Raw genomic sequence first — 22,243 nt, 5'->3', positions numbered from 1 at the left:
TGCCAAGGCAGGATACTCTGAGCACAGACAAATCCAGAAATCTGCCAGTGGCTTCTGATTAAACAACATTTTCACAGAACCGCCCTGGAGGCAGGGCATGAAAGGGATAACGAATCCAGTTGTTTGTGTCATCCGTTTCAGGAAAGCACCTGCGTAATTGTGCACCCAACTCACTCAGGTGCTTCGCTATATCACATTTGACATTGTCTGTAAGCTTGAGTTCATTTGCACACAAAAAATCATACAATGATGGAAAGACCTGTATGTTGTCCTTGTTAATGCAGACAGAGAAGAGCTCCAACTTCTTAATCATAGCCTCAAGTGTGTCCCGCACATTGAATATAGTTGCGGAGAGTCCCTGTAATCCTAGATTCAGATCATTCAGGTGAGAAAAAACATCACCCAGATAGGCCAGTTGTGTGAGAAACTCGTCATCATGCAAGCGGTCAGACAAGTGAAAAGGATGGTCAGTAAAGAACTTTAAGCTCGTCTCTCAATTTTAAAAAACGTGTCAATACTTTGCCCCTTGATAACCAGCGCACGTCTGTATGTTGTAAAAGCGTTACATGATCGATGCCCATATCATTACATAGTGCAGAAAATACACGAGAGTTCAGGGGCCTTGCTTTAACAAAGTTAACCATTTTCACTGTAGTGTCCAAAACGTCTTTCAAACTGTCAGGCATTCCCTTGGCAGAAAGAGCCTCTCGGTGGATGCTGCAGTGTACCCAAGTGGCGTCGGGAGCAACTGCTTGTACGTGCGTTACCACTCCACTATGTCTCCCTGTCATGGCTTTTGCGTCATCAGTATAGATACAACACATATGTCATGTACTGTCATGTTGTGTCTTGTCTCTGTCCTTTCCCTTCACCCTGTCTCCCTCTGCTGGTCGTTGTTAGGTTACCTTTTCTCCCCCTCTTTCCCCCAGCTGTGCCTTGTCTCCTCCTAACCACCTCGTCACCCCTTTTCCCACCTGTTCCCTTTTTCCCTCTGATTAGTCCCCTATATCTCTCTCTGTTTTTGTTCCTGTCCTTGTCGGATTCTTGTTTGTTGTGTTTCATGCCTGAGCCAGACTATCGTCATGTTTGCTGTAACCTTGTCCTGTCCTGTCGGAATCTGCCGGTCTATCTGAGCCTACCACAGTTTGGTTATTAAAGAAGCTCTGTTTAAGTTAGTTCGCTTTTGGGTCCTCATTCACTCACCGTAACAACATATTGACCACCAAAGTCCACTTGATGTCACAAAGCTGTCCAGTACTTTAAAAATATCCTCTCCTGTTGTCCTGTGTTTCTAGTGGTTTGCAGAAGAGGATGTCTTCCTTAATTGACCCCCCATAAACGTAACGGACATATACCAGGAGCTGTACCAGGCCCGCCACGTCTGTTGACTCATCCAGCTGTAATGCATAGAATTCACCAGCTTGTATGCAAAGCAGTAATTGTTGAAACAAAACATGCCAATCTGAAAAATAAGACACAGGAGTTTTTGGAGCGAGAATTACGACGACTTTCGAGTAGTAAGACATTTATAAAAGCAACAGATACCATTAAAAATAAGGGGCTAGAAGCATCTTATATGATGAGCTACCGAGTGGCTAGGACAGGCAAGCCCTATACTATTGTGGAGGACTTAGGTCCAACGTCTCTGTCTGTTGTTCGGTGCTTTCCTGGGTAAAAGGGCAGTAGCTCTTTGGCTGCATCAGATTCACAAGTGTCAGTGTCCATGTTAGCTGGGCTGACAACAAATGTATAATTACTGATGCCTGCATTGGATTGCTCGTGAAAGCAAAACAACTTGTGTTGTCAACAGGTGCAGGTTTAGTAGAGCTGTTATTTGCCTTATGTTTTTTAACCATTTATCAATTATTTTGCAAATGGAATGAGCAGCAGCTACGTTTGGCTACATAGTGGAATAGTTAGTGGAAGTCCCGCAAGAGAGTAACGGTTAATGTGATTGGATGTTAGTTATTTGACTAGGCAACCTGTATTTGACATTGTGTTGTTATTTAGCTGAACACTAGATTGTTTAATTTTATTTTTGGCAGTGAAACGAGGCTACTCAGATGACCAAATATATATAACCCCGTTTGAAAATATAAATGCACTGTTTGAAAATGTGAATTTTTTGGATATATATTTTTTTATGAGAATCACATTTTTATTTGGCGTACCCCCAACGACATTGTGCGTACCACCAGTACCCCAGTCTGGGAATACCTGCTCTACGGGAATCAGAGTTTTTAGAAGCTATTTTTATCAAATAGGTAGCCCTCTTAGGCAAAGTGGTTATTATAAACACCACAAATGTCCATCTTATCAGTTATGGGACCAGAAGTTGTCATAACCTGCTGGGGTAATGAGGGGTGGAGTTTTGTTTCAGAGATATTACTACCTTCCAGAAGGCAGCTGGATTCCCACCAATCTCAGACACACAGTTCAAGAGGTACGTTGATTTTGCTTTTCTAGCCAGGGATAGACATCTATTTCTCAAGCATCTGAAGGACTGCCAGTCAGACGCAGAATCAGTAAGCCTTAGCACAAGCTACATTTCTCTCTAGAAGTTTCTCTGATATAGCTGATCCCTGGTCCACACAATGGGCCAAGGTCAGTCCTAGGTCATCTTTGAGAACATATTAAGACACCATGGTTGCTCTTACTCAGATGTATTCCATAATAAACATGCATTAAAGAACATTGTAGCCTAATTTGATTTGGATTATATTTAGTTTAGTTTTCATAAGGGATTTCAGGAGATAAGCAGCAGAGAACAGAAGAAAGTACAATTAAGACCCTCTATGACTCTAATCTCCTCCTCTATGGCTCTAAACTCCTCCTCTATGGCTCTAAACTCCACCTCTATGGCTCTAAACTAATTATACGTGATAGTATACTGAAACTGACATACTGATATACCAATAACATACATTGTGATTATACATGATTACTTATGAATACTGTAGCGTATACATATGTATATAGATCAGTTCATATTCCTGAAAGCTCTGCACAAAGTTAAACTATTGAAGTCTTTGAACAGACCAGAAGCCTTAAAACCTGCCTGCTACCCACAACATTAGTATACTCCAAGAAGAAAGGTGAACAATAGCCAGTTTGGTATTATACTGTTAGCATAGTAGATGATGAGCTCTAATAAAAGCACAACACAATAATCAACAATGATCAACAAATAATGGAAAGTTACTCATAACAGCATGTGAACTACTAATTATGCCCACAAATCCTACTTGTCACCAATGTCAATATAAGACCAACAAAACAAAACTCCTTTAATGTTAACCTGGTGACAGTGGATGCAAACATTAATTACTTTTTGCAGCCTGCTGGTCCTCAATGTCCTGCTGGTCCTCAATGTCCTGCTGGTCCTCAAAGGCCTGCTTGGCCTCGAGGGCAGGGTAGAAGGAATACAGTTTGGCTGTCACAGCATCATACATTTCCTGCCACTCTTCCTGGGTGAGAGATGATGGGCTGGTCTCCAGGAACTTGTAGGCATCCTTTGACTGGACACTAAACATGCCCATGACATTCTGGCATCTCCCACTAAACGTGTTCCAAGCCTATGGGGTAAACCAAGAGAGAGAAATTAGCTATGGTCTCAAGCAAGGTTGGATTCCCTTCAGTTTCTCAATCAGTTCCAGAGAGACACATTTTTGTTCTTGCCCACCATGTAAGCCTTCCATCAATGCATTGAGAAATGCTGACCTAACTTACCCTATATCCTTGTGATTTTAAGGACTAGATTAGACGTTATTAGGTTTTAAAGCTGTTGCCTTAAATTGGTAGTGTTGTTGTGTGAAAAGGATTTTAGCCCTTTTTGAGTTACATTACCCTTTAGCAGGATAATTCACATAAGTAATGATATGAAGTACAAACAATGATACATTATTCTGGCAGAGTGCCAGCAGAGAATGTATTAAATCACCTCTTCAGCTACTTTCAATGAATCCAAGAACTCCTCCTTAAATTCTGAGAGATCATCAATCAGGTCTTCCCCAGCAAAGGTCTTCTGCTGCAGGTTGGTCACCATCACTCCGATCTTCTCCCAGAAGCTTTTGAGTTGCAGCAGAATCTCCTGGATCCGGGTCAGGCAGATTTGAACCTCAGCCAGATGGACAGGATCAGGAACAGAACCTGGAAAAACAAATACAAACAACAGCATTGACATACCTCTTATTTACCTCTTGTCTTATTCAGTTCCCCAATAGCAGAGGCAATGTCATGAAAGAAATGAATGACCACCATGTACAAAGCAGTGGAGTCCTTAATGTCTTTCCTTACCCAGGTCAAATTTGGCTCTGGTCAGCTCCATCTGGTGTTTCATCGCCTCCGTTTGGGCCTCCCATTCGTTTTTACTCAAACGGGTCTTGTCCAGCTGAAGCTGATTCATCTTGTTCTTGGCCAACTCAATGGCTGCACTATCAGTAGGGTCATTGATTATCTTCTGGATAGCATCGGTGATTAATCCTATGAAGGGAACCACAGCAGCCACTATGCCAATCTTCTTGTTTCTACTGGTAATGCTGTTAACCAACTCACGCAGCTCCGTATCAGCATCGTTGATTTTTCTATTGACCTCCGTCAGATCTGACTGGATGACACTTAGCTTCCTATTGTATTCGTCAACAGCATTCTGCAGGATATTCTCTTCATTGGTCAGCTGTTTATTCTTGTCCTCTGTTTTGGCTTTGGTGTAAATAACATCGCTGGTGGCGGTCGCCACCCCATTGTTGAGATTCTTGTAGCTAAATAAAGTAGTGAGAGAACATGATCAGATCTTTGACATATTTCATTGTCAACACATTTAAATATTTTTCCTATAACTACCTGCTTTGTGGTATGATCTGAATGTTTATGTGTAATGTTTAAGGTCTATGTAGGGAATGTAAAACTATCTTGCTCTGCTTGCTAAGAAGGTTGGCTTTCAATTACGTGTGTTGATGCTGCTAGTTTAATCCCAACTCGGGGCTGAACAGAATGCACTCTCTAACATATATATTGGCTTACGCTTCTACTATTTTTTCAACTTCTTTGATGATATCATGGATCCACTGATTGGCCTTCATCAGGAATTTGATGGCAACTACTGGCTTATCTTTCTCCACAGCAGCCTTCAGCATAGGGAATAATGTCTTGACCATGTTGTCACTGGTGCTAACACACTGTTGATAAGAACATGTCACATAGTAGTACATAGTCAATGATGTCCTACCTTCCTCCATTAGCATAACTAAACTGCTGTAAAATAGTATCTTAGTCTACCAGTATAGTGTAAGCTAGGCCATCTAATGACAAATTAACACAGTTTACAAGGTAAGAAACAGTAGGATTGAAATACCAGCAGCAGCAGAGCCTCAGAGGAGGAGAACAGCATTTGGGCCTCAACAGCATTGGCTCTGATGATTCTCTCCAGAGAGGGGAATTTGGCCAGGCAGAGGTAGGAGATGTTGTACAGCAGGGCTGTCTTCTCTGCAGCAGGGAGCAGGTCTCTAATGAAATCTGGGCTGTCCATTTGATGGTTGCATGGAACTACAGCTAAGGTGAAAGTGAAGAAAACATCAACATTGAATACAATACACAGAGGATTAAGTTGTGAGTTGTGGTGAGTGGTTAGGGACTGTAAGTTATTTATAATGTAAAATAATCTGACCTCTGAAATTAAATTGACCCTCACTTACCAAAATACTGTATATTTTGACATGACCTCCCTAAACGCATGAAAAAGAAACAAGTGACCCTCTCTCTCCTGTTTTTCACCTACAATGGATTCTCAATGACGGTGTATAATAGTAGGGCTTATATTTGGCTACACCTTTTTCTTCTCATGCGGCCAACACTCAATAGCACACACAGCAGGTTATACAGTAGGCCTATGGTTGGACTGAAATAAAATAGTCCTACAAGAAAGGTTATTAGTTTGCTAACACATCTGCTTTATCATTGCATTTGCGTAGGCTATAGTGTCCAAGTGTAAAGCAGAGGTGTTTTTAGGATTTGCACGTGGGAAAAAATTGGTTGTGTGTGTTTCAATATGCTTTGTGTTGTAGTCACAACAGACAAAGATATATAGTTAAGCAAACTTTAAGAGGCATGTTGTCACCCATTGGCATGCGCAGAGACCTGTAGCGTCCCATGGGAGTAGAGAACGTGGTGGGATAGCTGGATTCCTCCTCCAGTTCCACATGCCAAAATCCATATTTTACATCACAGAGATCACGCATGCTCTGTTCAGATCTGGCAGCACGTATTCTACAGTGGGAAGTGGGTAATGGCTCCTCTTGAGCACCTTGTTGAGAGGTTTTGGATCAATACGCACTCTTAGTTTTCCAGGCGGTTTCTTCACTACAATCAGGCTGCTCATCCAATCTGTGCTTTTTTCAACTGCTTTTATCATCCTTCTTTTCTCTAGACCACTGAGCTCCTCTTTGAGTGGTTTATATAGTGCTACTGGCACTCTTCTCTTTGGCAGCTGGCCATCCACTTCCAGCTTCAGTTTGCCAGGTAAGCATCCATCTCCCTGGAATACATCAGAGTACTCCTGTTAAATTTGCTCTTTAGTCCAGGATCCTGTTCTTTTCTCAATGGCCAGGATGTTGTGATTCTGCACAGTAATCAACTCCATTGCCTGGATAGCCTTACTGCCTAGAATGGGCCTGTGCACATTCTTGTTGACTAAGATGAACTCAACTCGGTAGGTTTCCTTATTGCGTGGATTGATCACTTTAAGTGTGCACTTCCCCAGTGGCGTCAGAGTGCTCTTGTTATACATCACCAATACCTGACTGCAGGGCTCTAGGTGACTGGCTTTTAGGAGGTTTGAAGGAATAACATTACAACTAGCACCACAATCTAGCTGAAATCTGACTGACTTTTTGTTGACCAGCATGGTTGCAAAGAGAGCTGCATTGGGGTCTGTGGTTCTCCTGCACCACATTGATGCTCTCCAACTTTGGCCCTAGTGTGATGCAGAGAACATCCTCACCGCTCTCCCCTCTGTAGGGTCTCCTGTCCCTCTCAGTCTCTCTTTCTGTGTTTCTGCATGCACTGCTACAGGGCCCTGCACATTTATGATTTTAGCTCTCTGTCTGGACAGTTCTCTTCCAATCTGTATGCATTTCTCTAAACTGAGATCAGTCTCTCTGAGTAAGCGCTCTCTTAAGTGTGGGTCACACGTGCCACAGACAATCCTGTCCCTGATAAGATAGTCTGTGATTAAGCCAAAGTTGCAGGTTGCAATTCAGTGAGATATTTGTCTAAATGTTCATCTTGGCCCTGACTTCGCATGAAAAAATTATATCTGGTTCCTCTTGAGCACCTTGTTGAGAGGTTTTGGATCAATACGCACTCTTAGTTTTCCAGGCGGTTTCTTCACTACAATCAGGCTGCTCATCCAATCTGTGCTTTTTTCAACTGCTTTTATCATCCTTCTTTTCTCTAGACCACTGAGCTCCTCTTTGAGTGGTTTATATAGTGCTACTGGCACTCTTCTCTTTGGCAGCTGGCCATCCACGTCCAGCTTCAGTTTGCCAGGTAAGCATCCATCTCCCTGGAATACATCAGAGTACTCCTGTTAAATTAGCTCTCTGATAAGATAGTCTGTGATTAAGCCAAAGTTGCAGGTTGCAATTCAGTGAGATATTTGTCTAAACGTTCATCTTGGCCCTGACTTCGCATGAACAAATTATATCTCACAATTTTCATTTTTCTTGGGATCACAAAATGCATCCAGTGCCGCATTTACTTCCTCAACAGAGATGTTTTTTTGTGCTGCCCACACATAGGGTCTCACAAATTTCTCTGCCTTTTCCCCCAATACAGCTTCACTTTGTAATCCTCCGGTGTTTCACTCAATGTAAGAGCCATGTACAAACTGAATTCCTCTTTCCAGTGCTAAATTACAATCATCAAAGTCTATTTTTCCCCGGAGGTTTCAGTGCATTTTCCACAGCGATTTATTTGTAGAATGTAATGTTAGCTACTCACAAATCTGCTTGTAGCCAATAGCCAGCTAGCTTTTAGCATAGTCTTTTTTTCTTATTTTTTTTTCTTCAAATTGTAACAATGTTTCTACCAATTCAAAATACAGATCAACAATTTACATTGTTACATCATACAAAACAGAACATGCAGGTATTAACGAGAAAATACTAAAACATACAAAAAATATCAATGAAGTAATAAAAAAAATTAAAAATTCTGGTGCAGTTGTAATCACTCTGAAATTTTTTTTATTATAATGATTCAGAAAAATGTTCTTTTTGTTTTTATTCACTAGGGTTAATGTTTTAATAAGATAATTAAATTCAATCAAAAATGTGTAATTTTGGTATGGAATTTTTGTTTGTATATAAAGTATTTGACAACAAGAATAAAAAAAAATTCACAATCATTTCAATGGTCTTGTTGTCATTACAATAGTAACATATTATATCTTTCATGTCAAACACATGGGTAGAGTTCATAATGGTAAATAAGTACTTTACAAGGTTTCCCCAAAATTCTGACACAAATTTACATTCAAAGACTAAGTAAGACAGATTCTCACCTTTTTCACAGAAAACGCAGATATCATCAAAAGCCACAAATTTGGATAACATAGAATTACATGGATATATCTTACGTAAAACTTTAAAGTGCACTTCCTTAACTTTGCTTGGTATACAATATTTACAAGGCCTTAACGATGCATTTTCCAGATAATGTTAGGAACAAGCATGTTCCAGAACAATGTAAGTTGGTTTTGTGATTGAAGAATTTGTCTTATATATTTATTACAACAAGATTTCTCAAGTAAACCCACGCCTTCCAATCTGAGTTCTGGATAAACTTTGTGATCATTACCAAAGCTAAGATGAGTTTTCATTCGTGTAGTTAGACCACTGGGAACGTCTTTGACCACAGAAATAAACTCTGAAAGGTATTGGAAACTCTTTCAATGTTATAAATTGTTCATATGTAAAAACATTTTCCAGGCCATTAAAGCTTGTTGGCGAAACCTAGCCAATTTAGCGGGTAATCTTTCAGGAATATAATTACATTTCAGTAAAAAATTTGAAGACCTCTCAGCTTATTAAACACATTATTTGGAATGAAATACCATATTGAGTCAGTATTGATCAAACATCTTTTCCACCAGTTGATCTTGAAAGTGCTTGTCAACATAGTCCAACACTTCCAGACCGCCTTCAGCTCTTTTATTAGAAAGGACTGACTTTTTAGTTTGAGAGTTATTTTTCCAGATGAAGTCAAGAAAGGTCTTATTGATATCTTTACAAGTAGCAGGATTTACACATAAAGATAATGAGCGGTACACAAAACGAGACAGTCCCTCTGCCTTGGACAGAAGTACTCTCTCATGTATAGAAAGATCTCTTTGTAGCCAATTATTAAATATCTTTTTGGTTTTCTTAATTTTAGGAGAGAAATTCATATGTTGTCTGAATAAGTTGTTTTTTTTGACAGATGTATTCCTAAATATTTAACACAGTCCTTAACAGGAATATTTTCTATTTCTTTATCATCAGAGTCAAATAAACATAAGATTTCACATTTAGAAACATTCAGTTTTAATCCCGATGTTTTGTATTTTAACAACGCAGTACATGCAAATCTATACGTAATTTTACGTGACTGGAGACATTAGTAGTGTCACGTTCACTAGAATAATTATCCGACCAAACTGCAGCGCGATATGGTTTCCACATAATATTTATTTGAAAACGCACAAAACAACAAAGAAAGAACGAAACAAACAACGAACCGTGACTACAGAAGTGCTACATGTAATCTTTCAAAACAAGTAACTCAAAACAATATCCCATAAAACACAGGTGGTAGAAATTATTCTTAAATATGATCCCCAATTAGAGACAACAATAGCCAGCTGCCTCTAATTGGGAATCATACCAAACACCGATATAGAAAATAATAACTCGAAAACCCCCTTGTCACGCCCTGACCTACTATACCATAGAAAAACAAAGGCTCTCTATTGTTAGGGCGTGACAAGCAGAATATTTTAATACCGTAATACTTACCGTACAATGACCAAAATGACAGGGCACTCTTATAAACTGGGATCAATAAAAACAACATATTTGAATGCAGTCCTGGGCCAGCGAAAATAGTGGAGACAAATGATAAATTATGAATAATTAGTTATTGTCCTAAAAAAGATTTCTAGTGGCACCGACTCATCCAATGATAAGGATATTGGATATGCACACTCACAGGGTTGTGGGTTCAATTTCCACGGGGGACAAGTACGAAAATGTATGGACTCACTACTGTAAGTCTCTCTGGATAAGAGAGTCTAGTAAAAATAATAACTACAGACTAAAAGATCGGTGATAGAAGATGCGCTTGTGCGGATAGCATATCGCTCAAGATACTTTATAAACAACGCTGTTCGCTCAATATTCTTCAAAATAATCTATTGATCCCATGTAGCTAAAGAATGCTGTCTGGTATAGTAGTCTAATTTGAATGATTAATGCATTTCTGTCGCCTACAGAAAGGATTCATTCAATAATTGTTTGCACATTTATTTCAATTTATTAGCTCTAATGTAGCCTATCAATATATACAGTGCCTTGCGAAAGTATTCGGCCCCCTTGAACTTTGCGACCTTTTGCCACATTTCAGGCTTCAAACATAAAGATATAAAACTGTATTTTTTTGTGAAGAATCAACAACAAGTGGGACACAATCATGAAGTGGAACGACATTTATTAGATATTTCAAACTTTTTTAACAAATCAAAAACTGAAAAATTGGGCGTGCAAAATTATTCAGCCCCTTTACTTTCAGTGCAGCAAACTCTCTCCAGAAGTTCAGTGAGGATCTCTGAATGATCCAATGTTGACCTAAATGACTAATGATGATAAATACAATCCACCTGTGTGTAATCAAGTCTCCGTATAAATGCAGCTGCACTGTGATAGTCTCAGAGGTCCGTTAAAAGCGCAGAGAGCATCATGAAGAACAAGGAACACACCAGGCAGGTCCGAGATACTGTTGTGAAGAAGTTTAAAGCCGGATTTGGATACAAAAAGATTTCCCAAGTTTTAAACATCCCAAGGAGCACTGTGCAAGCGATAATATTGAAATGGAAGGAGTATCAGACCACTGCAAATCTACCAAGACCTGGCCGTCCCTCTAAACTTTCAGCTCATACAAGGAGAAGACTGATCAGAGATGCAGCCAAGAGGCCCATGATCACTCTGGATGAACTGCAGAGATCTACAGCTGAGGTGGGAGACTCTGTCCATAGGACAACAATCAGTTGTATATTGCACAAATATGGCCTTTATGGAGGAGTGGCAAGAAGAAAGCCATTTCTTAAAGATATCCATAAAAAGTGTCGTTTAAAGTTTGCCACAAGCCACCTGGGAGACACACCAAACATGTGGAAGAAGGTGCTCTGGTCAGATGAAACCAAAATTGAACTTTTTGGCAACAATGCAAAACGTTATGTTTGGCGTAAAAGCAACACAGCTGAACACACCATCCCCACTGTCAAACATGGTGGTGGCAGCATCATGGTTTGGGCCTGCTTTTCTTCAGCAGGGACAGGGAAGATGGTTAAAATTGATGGGAAGATGGATGGAGCCAAATACAGGACCATTCTGGAAGAAAACCTGATGGAGTCTGCAAAAGACCTGAGACTGGGACGGAGATTTGTCTTCCAACAAGACAATGATCCAAAACATAAAGCAAAATCTACAATGGAATGGTTCAAAAATAAACATATCCAGGTGTTAGAATGGCCAAGTCAAAGTCCAGACCCGAATCCAATCGAGAATCTGTGGAAAGAACTGAAAACTGCTGTTCACAAATGCTCTCCATCCAACCTCACTGAGCTCAAGCTGTTTTGCAAGGAGGAATGGGAAAAATGTCAGTCTCTCGATGTGCAAAACTGATAGAGACATACCCCAAGCGACTTACAGCTGTAATCACAGCAAAAGGTGGCGCTACAAAGTATTAACTTAAGGGGGCTGAATAATTTTGCACGCCCAATTTTTCAGTTTTTGATTTGTTAAAAAAGTTTGAAATATCCAATAAATGTCGTTGCACTTCATGATTGTGTCCCACTTGTTGTTGATTCTTCACAAAAAAATACAGTTTTATATCTTTATGTTTGAAGCCTGAAATGTGGCAAAAGGTCGCAAAGTTCAAGGGGGCCGAATACTTTCGCAAGGCACTGTATTTGAGGTCTATGTAAAAATGATATCATATTTAGGAAGTTCATTTTCTAAGACATATAACTTTGCCCTGTTTCACCAATAAATCACTTCATACAGCGTATAGGCTATTGATGATTTGAAATTAGGCTACAGGCGCACTTGATCTTGCGTGTCCTGTCCACGGAAAATCGCGCACACATGAGGGGCGACATCAGTCACACATTGAGATATATTAAGCAAATAATTAGAAAACTCAAAAAAATATAATACATGTAATCAATTACACATTACCCTACCCTTGACAGCCAGACATACCCCACACTACTACACAATCTTGTAGACAAATGTCACGAATATCATAGATCTCCAGATTATATCACACTCATTTTCTATCATAATGGTCTGGTAAATATAAATTCAAGAGTTGCAGACAAAGGGGACAATTTGTGCAATATGATTAACAATCTGTGAGGTCTTACCAGTATCAGATGACATGATTGATGACTGGAGTTTACCGTTTCGGAGTCCAAATTTTACTGAAGAAATAATCGAAAGACAATAATTGATTTAAGCTGCAAGATCAAAGATGTTAGAATAGGTTAGAATACAAAGATTAATTAAAGATCTCACCAATGATTTAGCAATCGCTGCCCTCAGTGTGGTGTGGATAAATCTCTTAACTATTGAAAACTCTGAGGGCTGGGTAAAGAATTTGTAGTACAAGAGATGGGCATTTCGTCAGCAAACAGACGCTTCCAGAAAACAAACTAATGATTGGACGGTTCGATACCAGCCCAACCTCACATTAAATTCGCGCATATATGTACACAAAAACGCAGATTTCGTGCGTTTTGTGTGGTTCAATTCGTGCGAAAAGGCACGAATTTATGTGCTACTTAATTCGTGCGAAAAGACACGAATTTAACCAGTAGCCGACACACAAGCCTTTGCAACAACCATAGACGCGATAGCCTGTATTTTATTTATTTTTTACGTTATGAATATATAGATATGTATTTATTTAATCCCTATTAAAACATTGTAGTTCTATATGTACTGTTTTTGATTTTTCTGAACAGACTTGTCAGTAAAGAATGAATGTAAGTTCCATGTATTTCTTACAAAAAACAAACGTGTTATTGACCAGAATGTAACTGAAAATACAATAGCAGCCTTGCCATTGTCCATCAATACCAAACCATTTTTTATTTTTCGTATAACCTTTTGGGAAACGTATGTTGTCATTGTAGTCTTCAAGTTGGTTGGCCAACCAAAACTACCAACACGTTAACCCGTAATAAGGCTAGGGTGGAAATGTACTATGAGCTGGCTGTGTGTAAATACATGGCTCTGGGTGTAAGCTCCTTTTCACTAGAAACGTTCTTGTGTTAAAATTACCGTCAGTGCGAAATAGCTAGAAAGCTGTTGTATTTCCACTTGGCTGCACCTACGGTTATGAGAGCGATAAATCAAGTGCAATACCAGCGTCGACCTGTGACGAGCAGCAAAACACCGGAAAGCTTCTAGCCTACCGGAAAGTTACAAGAACAACAAGAATGGTTACCTCATCCGGTCATGTGCCCTTTGTTGTTAATATATTTTTCGCCCCCACATCAGATGTCTAGACCCTGGGCAGATAACAGGAAGGTCGCCAGTTCTTCACTTGTTGTCAGAAATACAGCATGTATACAAATTGTTTTGTGTTTGTTAAAGTGTTTGGTTTAAAAACCAGTAAGGAAGGCTACGTAACTAAGGTGCATAAACAAAGTTGCATACACAACATAGAATGTGTGGATATCTTTGTTGCATTACTTGCATATATTTGGATATCATTCTCACTTATTATTTTAGCCACCTATACAATAGGCAATATGTTCCCCTTTTTGCATCTATGTGAAGGGATGGATTGGAAGTTGTCTCTTTATGTTTCTTTTGAGATGGTATGGCCTCTGAGGACCCCCAAGACCAACTGGATTTAAAAAGGCTGAACGCCTTGCTAAGGAGCTCAACCATGAGAAGGACCCACAAGCCCAACTGGATAAGGTCATTAACGAGTCAAAAGGCTGGCTGAGGAGCTCAACCCAGAACGGGTAATGTAACAAGTCTTACATTACTGGTAATGTAACCCATAGAGCTCCCATACGTGCACAAATATTCCCAACACAACCCCAGCGTTATGAAATGTCATTGCTTTTTGTTTGTCAAAGTAGACCCCACATGGCACAAATGTGAATTTAAACGTAGTCTCCATGATATTTATTTATTTTATTTCACCTTTATTTAACCAGGTAGGCAAGTTGAGAACACCTTTATTTAACCAGGTAGGCAAGTTGAGAACACCTTTATTTAACCAGGTAGGCAAGTTGAGAACAAGTTCTCATTTACAATTGCGACCTGGCCAAGATAAAGCAAAGCAGTTCGACACACAGCAACAGAGATACACATGGAGTAAAACAAACACAGTCAATAATACCGTAGAGAAATAAGTCTATATACAATGTGAGCAAATGAGGTGAGATAAGGGAGGTAAAGGCAAAAAAAGGCCATGGTGGCGATTTATCACGATAAATCCGTGATAATCGAAAACTTCCACAAGCATTTCTCAACGGCTGGCCATGCCTTCCTCCTGGCTACTCCAACCTCAGCCCCCCCCCCCCCCCCACCTCCTTTACCCAACTCCAGATAGCAGATGTTCTGAAAGAGCGGCAAAACCTGGACCCATACAAATCAGCTGGGCTTGACAATCTGGACCCTCTATTTCTGAAACTATCTGCCGCCATTGTCGCAACCCCTTTTACCAGCCTGTTCAACCTCTCCTTCGTATCATCTGAGATCCCCAAGGATTGGAAAGCTGCCACAGTCATCCCCCTCTTCAAAAGGGGGAGACACCCTGGACCCAAACTGTTACAGACCTATATCCATCCTGCCCTGCCTATCTAATGTCTTCGAAAGCCAAGTCAACAAACAGATCACTGACCATCTCGAATCCCACCGTACCTTCTCCGCTGTGCAATCCGGTTGCCAAGCCGGTCACGGGTGCACCTCAGCCACACTCAAGGTACTAAACGATATCATAACCGCCATCGATTATTTTGGGGCGGCAGGGTAGCCTAGTGGTTAGGTTGCAAGTTCAAATCCCCAAGCTGACAAGGTACAAATCTGTCATTCTGCCCCTGAACAGGCAGTTAACCCACTGTTCCTAGGCCGTCATTGAAAATAAGAATTTGTTCTTAACTGACTTGTCTAGTTAAATGAAGGTAAAATAAATACAAATAAAATAATCGATAAAAGACAGTACTGTGCAGCCGTCTTCATCGACCTGGCCAAGGCTTTCGACTCTGTCAATCACCATATTCTTATCGGCAGACTCAGTAGCCTCTGTTTTTCTAATGACTACCTTGCCTGGTTCACCAACTACTTTGCAGACAGAGTTCAGTTTGTCAAATCGGAGGGCATGTTGTCCGGTCCTCTGGCAGTCTATGGGGGTACCACAGGGTTCAATTCTCGGGCCGACTCTTTTCTCTGTATATATCAATGATGTTGCTCTTGCTGCGGGCGATTCCCTGATCCACCTCTACGCAGACGACACCATTCTGTATACCTCTGGCCCTTACTTGGACACTGTGCTATCTAACCTCCAAACGAGCTTCAATGGCATACAATACTCCTTCCGTGGCCTCCAACTGCTCTTAAACGCTAGTAAAACCAAATGCATGCTTTTCAACCATTCGCTGCCTGCACCCACACGCCCAACTAGCATCACCACCCTGGATGGTTCCGACCTAGAATATGTGGACATCTATAAGTACCTAGGTGTCTGGCTAGACTGCAAACTCTCCTTCCAGACTCATATCAAACATTTCCAATCCAAAATCAAATCTAGAGTCGGCTTTCTATTTCGCAACAAAGCCTCCTTCACTCACGCCGCAAAACTTACCCTAGTAAAACTGACTATCCTACCGATCCTCGACTTCGGCGATGTCATCTACAAAATAGCTAGTTTTACCATAACACAGTTGTCAGAAACTCCTGGTTTTTAGGCCACATCAGGCATGCAAGTCACATTATGCCTGCTTTCAAAGTAAATATTAGGAAGATGTTCCTAATGAGTGTAACTAGAAAAGTACATTTCCAATAGAAAATGGGTGTACTTGTTAGCTTGTCTTTAAGTAGTTATGGATGACGTAATAGGAATAGAATAGCCTAAACATGTGAAAGTTGCTTTGCCATCTCTAGCTTGAACGTCTCAAGAGTTACTAATACTGTTGGTGGGTTATTTTATGCAACTTTATTTTGTGCTAGTTTTGAAAATGTATATATATGTTTTTATACAATAGAGTTTTTGTGGTCTGACTTTCTGAAACCAAACTGTAGTTCGTAAAAAATATTATTCTGGCTAGTATATTCCTACATTATATTTGTTCATAACCTACTTTTTCCAGTACTTTAGACAACACAGTAAATATAGGTCTATAGTTGCCCTTGTCTATTTTGCTGCCTCTCTTGTGGATAAGGATCACTCTAGCAAAAAGGAGCTTTTCGGGTCTTAATTTAAGGTTAGAGTTAGGCATAAGATTAGCAGTGTGGTTAAGGTTAGGAGTAGGTTTAAAATCAGATTTCAAGAAGAGAAATTGTAGAAATAGGCAGGGTTTAGCCATAATTATGACTTGTGGTAGCTGATGACGACCGTGAAACAGGGACAATAATTTCAGCACCGTCTCTTAAAAACCTGGTAGGGATATACCCAGTGCAAGTGACGTTATCCTACATCATACTTCCTGGGTCATGTCATGTTCTTTCTGGGTCATGTCATGGTCTTTTCAATGGGCTTCAATACTATATCATTACAATTCATGAAAAAGCAGTTATCCAAAATGATATTTGCATTTTTGTATTGATTTACTCATACCAGATTACTTTTATCAACATATTTGTCTCTCAAGAAGTAAGAATCATCAGCAAAAGTTAGAAGTCTAAATTGAACTACATATAGTGCAGAGTTGTTAGATGCCTGCTGGAGCTGAGGACATACAGGAGGATAGGAACCCGTTAGTTACAGGCCGTTTGATGTGCTATATGTACGATTAGACTGTGGGTTTTTTACTGAAAGTTGCCAGCCATGGCCCCAGTGATGTACTGGGCCGTTCGCACTACCCTCTGCAGCGCCTTACGGTCAGCTGCCGAGCAGTTGCCATACCAGGCGGTGATGCAACTGGTCAGGATGCTCTCGATGGTGCAGCTGTAGAAGCTTTTGGGGATCTGGGGACACATGCCAAATATTTTCAGTCTGTTGTGCCCTCTTCACGACTGTCTTGGTATGTTTGGACCATGTCAGTTCGTTGGGGATGTGGACACCAAGGAACTTGAAACTCTCGACCCGCTCCACTACAGACCCGTCGATGTTAATGGGGGCCTGTTCGGCCCGCCTTTTTCTGTAGTCCACGATCCGCTCCATTGTCTTGCTCACATTGAGGGAGAGGTTGTTGTCCTGGCACCACACAGCCAGTTCTCTGACCTCCTCCCCATAGGCGTCTCATTGTTGTCGGTGATCAGGCCTACCAGTGTTGTGTCATCAGCAAACTTAATGATTGTGTTTGAGTCGTGTTTGGCCACGCAGTCGTGGGTGAACAGGGAATACAGGATGGGACAAAGTACACACCCCTGAGAGGCCCCAGTGTTAAGGATCAGCGCTGCAGACGTGGTGTTGCCTACTCTTACCACCTGGGGGTGGCCCGTCAGGAAGTCCAGGATCCAGTTTACATGAGTTTTCCAGGTCACCAATGACCTACTGTATCATTTATCATCATGTCTCCTTCCTTTATGAGAAAAGTCAGGATTATCTACAATACTGTATCACTGAAACCACAGGTCTTACATGTCGATGCCTTGGTGCAAATTTTATTCTGATAAAGTAACTTAAGTGATAATGCCCGAGAAGCAAGTGTTTGGAGGATATATTGGCACGGGCGTTGTTAGGCCCAAAACAAAGTGGAGGTTTATATATTTTCATAAAAAACATTATTTTAATGAATTTCTTCAAACTTACACTTCATAATGTCCTGAAACAAATCTATGGTTGCTACCAGAACTGGCTAGTCATTTGTATCGTTTCGGTTGCTGGAGACACAGCCCAGTCGTTTATTGTTCTGTATCTATGGACGTGACCCAGACGTTCGTTCTAAATGTTCCATTATCATACTGGCTGGCAACGTTCTTATCCCTTGCTTGCTAGCTAGCCAACTATGAATTTCCACGACAATGTAAACATCTGTATTTTTAGATAGCTAATGGTTTACATGAAATATTTAGTAAAACACTTTAATGACAAAGCACAGTTCAATGTACACCTGAAATGGACCAAGGACCATGACAAGAAGTTTCAACTGTGAACTATAGCCAGTACAATGTCAGACATGTATTTTTCAAAGAACACTTTGGTCACAACAATAAAACAAATGGATTCTAAAGTTGGATTATATTGTATGTGGCGTTTCGATGTCAGTTGTTGTTGTTGTCACTATGTACATCTGTCACTGGCAGAATGTAGTGTCAAAGGAGATCAAGGTCTCTTTTCCAACGGAGCACAGCATATCACAATTCTACAACAATTCAACTAAATGGAAGGATAGTAGCATAGGAAATACACCAAAGAAAATCCCAAAATACAAAACCCAATCATGAAAAACAACCATTGGGAATGTTCATATAATATCTTATTGCTTCTAATTGAGGCTCCCAAGTGGCGCAGTGGTCTAAGGCACTGCATCTCAGTGCTAGAGATATCACTACAGACCCTGGTTCAATTCTAGGCTGTGTCACAATCTGGCCATGAATGGGAGTCCCATAGGGCGGAGCACAATTGCCAAGCATCGTCTCGGGTAGGCCGTCATTGTAAACAATAATTTGTTCTTAACTGACTTGCCTAGTTAATTAAATAAACAATAATTAACACAATCCTGGTGGACATGTGTTTTGAGATTGAACTTCCAAGTAACCAAATGCACCCCAGCCGACTTTTTTAGAAGTAGTACATCATGTTATCCAATATTTAATTAAAAACGTATCTGGCATGGATTCTGGTCAATAAATAAACCCTTTGTTTGCTCAGGAGACATGAAACCTTTAACAAAGGACAGATATGAGGAAACAGGTATTTGAAACATTGCACTTACAGGAAATGCTCTCCCTCTTTCAGACCAACTTAATAGCTGAGGTTAAGAGAGAGTTCCCATGAAAGCTGACATAAGCTCTACACAAAGTACACATGTCTCTGATGTACACACACATACACACTCACCACTTTAGCACTAGACTAACTGTACAGACCAGGGTTAAGCAGTTCGTTTGAATATAACAGGTGAAAGGGGTCAAATCCAAACATTAGTCTGTTGGCCTACTCTGAAATAAATACATTTCATAAGCTTTGGATTTAGAGTCTCTGTTATCTCCTATGCCTACTAATCATTGATTTTATGTATTACAATATGGTTTTATACTTACAGTGCCTTGCGAAAGTATTCGGCCCCCTTGAACTTTGCGACCTTTTGCCACATTTCAGGCTTCAAACATAAAGATATAAAACTGTATTTTTTTGTGAAGAATCAACAACAAGTGGGACACAATCATGAAGTGCAACGACATTTATTGGATATTTCAAACTTTTTTAACAAATCAAAAACTGAAAAATTGGGCGTGCAAAATTATTCAGCCCCCTTAAGTTAATACTTTGTAGCGCCACCTTTTGCTGCGATTACAGCTGTATGTCGCTTGGGGTATGTCTCTATCAGTTTTGCACATCGAGAGACTGAAATTTTTTCCCATTCCTCCTTGCAAAACAGCTCGAGCTCAGGGAGGTTGGATGGAGAGCATTTGTGAACAGCAGTTTTCAGTTCTTTCCACAGATTCTCGATTGGATTCAGGTCTGGACTTTGACTTGGCCATTCTAACACCTGGATATGTTTATTTTTGAACCATTCCATTGTAGATTTTGCTTTATGTTTTGGATCATTGTCTTGTTGGAAGACAAATCTCCGTCCCAGTCTCAGGTCTTTTGCAGACTCCATCAGGTTTTCTTCCAGAATGGTCCTGTATTTGGCTCCATCCATCTTCCCATCAATTTGAACCATCTTCCCTGTCCCTGCTGAAGAAAAGCAGGCCCAAACCATGATGCTGCCACCACCATGTTTGACAGTGGGGATGTTGTGTTCAGGGTGATGAGCTGTGTTGCTTTTACGCCAAACATAACGTTTTGCATTGTTGCCAAAAAGTTCAATTTTGGTTTCATCTGACCAGAGCACCTTCTTCCACATGTTTGGTGTGTCTCCCAGGTGGCTTGTGGCAAACTTTAAACAACAATTTTTATGGATATCTTTAAGAAATGGCTTTCTTCTTGCCACTCTTCCATAAAGGCCAGATTTGTGCAATATACGACTGATTGTTGTCCTATGGACAGAGTCTCCCACCTCAGCTGTAGATCTCTGCAGTTCATCCAGAGTGATCATGAGCCTCTTGGCTGCATCTCTGATCAGTCTTCTCCTTGTATGAGCTGAAAGTTTAGAGGGACGGCCAGGTCTTGGTAGATTTGCAGTGGTCTGATACTCCTTCCATTTCAATATTATCGCTTGCACAGTGCTCCTTGGGATGTTTAAAGCTTGGGAAATTTTTTTGTATCCAAATCCGGCTTTAAACTTCTTCACAACAGTATCTCGGACCTGCCTGGTGTGTTCCTTGTTCTTCATGATGCTCTCTGCGCTTTTAACGGACCTCTGAGACTATTACAGTGCAGGTGCATTTATACGGAGACTTGATTACACACAGGTGGATTGTATTTATCATCATTAGTCATTTAGGTCAACATTGGATCATTCAGAGATCCTCACTGAACTTCTGGAGAGAGTTTGCTGCACTGAAAGTAAAGGGGCTGAATAATTTTGCACGCCCAATTTTTCAGTTTTTGATTTGTTAAAAACGTTTGAAATATCCAATAAATGTCGTTCCACTTCATGATTGTGTCCCACTTGTTGTTGATTCTTCACAAAAAAATACAGTTTTATATCTTTATGTTTGAAGCCTGAAATGTGGCAAAAGGTCGCAAAGTTCAAGGGGGCCGAATACTTTCGCAAGGCACTGTACATGTACAGTTGAAGTCAGAAGTTAACATACGCCTTAGCCAAATACATTTAAACTCAGTTTTTCACAATTCCTGACATTTAATCCTCGTAACAATTCCCTGTTTTAGGTCAGTTAGGATCACCACTTTATTTTAAGAACGTGAAATGTCAGAATAATATTAGAGAGAATTATTTATTTAATCTTTTATTTCTTTCATCACATTCCCGGTTGGTCAGAAGTTTATATACACTCAATTAGTATTTGGTAGCATTGCCTTTAAATTGTTTCACTTGGGTCAAACGTTTCGGGTAGCCTTCCACAAGCTCCCCACAATAAGTCGGGTGAATTTTGGCCATTCCTCCTGATAGAGCTGGTGTAACTGAGTCAGGTTTGTAGGCCTCCTTGTTTGCACACGCTTTTTCTACCCACAAATGTACTATAGGATTGAGGTCAGTGATGGCCATTCCAATACCTTGACTTTGTAGTCCTTATGCCATTTTGCCACAACTTTGGAAGTATGCTTGGGGTCATTGTCCATTTGGTGGGGTCATTGTCCATTTGGAAGACCCATTTGCGACCATGCTTTCACTTCCTGACTGATGCCTTGAGATGTTGCTTCAATATATCCACATAATGTTCCTTACTCATGATGTCGTCTATTTTGTGAAGTGCACCAGTCCCTCCTGCAGCAAAGCACCCCCACAACATGATGTTGTTACCTCCGTGCTTCATGGTTGGGATAGTGTTCTTGGACTTGCAAACCTCCCCCTTTTTCCTCCAAACATAACGATGGTCATTATGGCCAAACAGTTCTATTTTTGTTTCATCAGACCAGAGGAGATTTCTCCAAAAAGTACTATCGTTGTCCCCATGTGCAGTTGCAAACCGTAGTCTGGCTTTTTATGGCGGTTTTGGAGCAGTGGCATCTTCCA

The 22,243-nt window shown here is 40.5% G+C and overlaps 1 protein-coding gene across 1 annotated transcript; it reads right to left on the bottom strand.

The window, feature by feature from the left end:
• Positions 1 to 2,762: 2,762 nt before the first annotated feature.
• Positions 2,763 to 12,978, bottom strand: LOC110506914. Its single transcript, XM_021586784.2, has 7 exons — positions 12,831 to 12,978; positions 12,680 to 12,736; positions 5,354 to 5,550; positions 5,023 to 5,177; positions 4,297 to 4,760; positions 3,941 to 4,149; positions 2,763 to 3,575 (listed from the first exon to the last, which is right to left on the bottom strand). Exons 2-7 carry the CDS (start codon positions 12,693 to 12,695, stop codon positions 3,321 to 3,323), a joined length of 1,296 nt encoding a protein of 431 aa, XP_021442459.1. The 5' UTR covers positions 12,696 to 12,736; positions 12,831 to 12,978; the 3' UTR covers positions 2,763 to 3,320.
• Positions 12,979 to 22,243: the final 9,265 nt, after the last annotated feature.

Source organism: Oncorhynchus mykiss, chromosome 6 (genome assembly GCF_013265735.2).
Source record: "Oncorhynchus mykiss isolate Arlee chromosome 6, USDA_OmykA_1.1, whole genome shotgun sequence".
NCBI classification, from domain to species: Eukaryota; Metazoa; Chordata; class Actinopteri; order Salmoniformes; family Salmonidae; genus Oncorhynchus; species Oncorhynchus mykiss.
The sequence above is the reverse complement of the archived record's forward strand: the minus strand, read 5'-3'. Positions and strand labels throughout refer to the sequence as shown.

What these genes read in the sequence shown, in the direction of transcription:
- LOC110506914 (XM_021586784.2), bottom strand. An exon ending in CAGAGCCAAATTTGACCTGG is followed by an intron (nt 4,150 to 4,296) that starts GTAAGGAAAGAC and finishes TTGTTTTTCCAG; the next exon opens with GTTCTGTTCCTGATCCTGTC. An exon ending in CATTGAAAGTAGCTGAAGAG is followed by an intron (nt 3,576 to 3,940) that starts GTGATTTAATAC and finishes TTTACCCCATAG; the next exon opens with GCTTGGAACACGTTTAGTGG.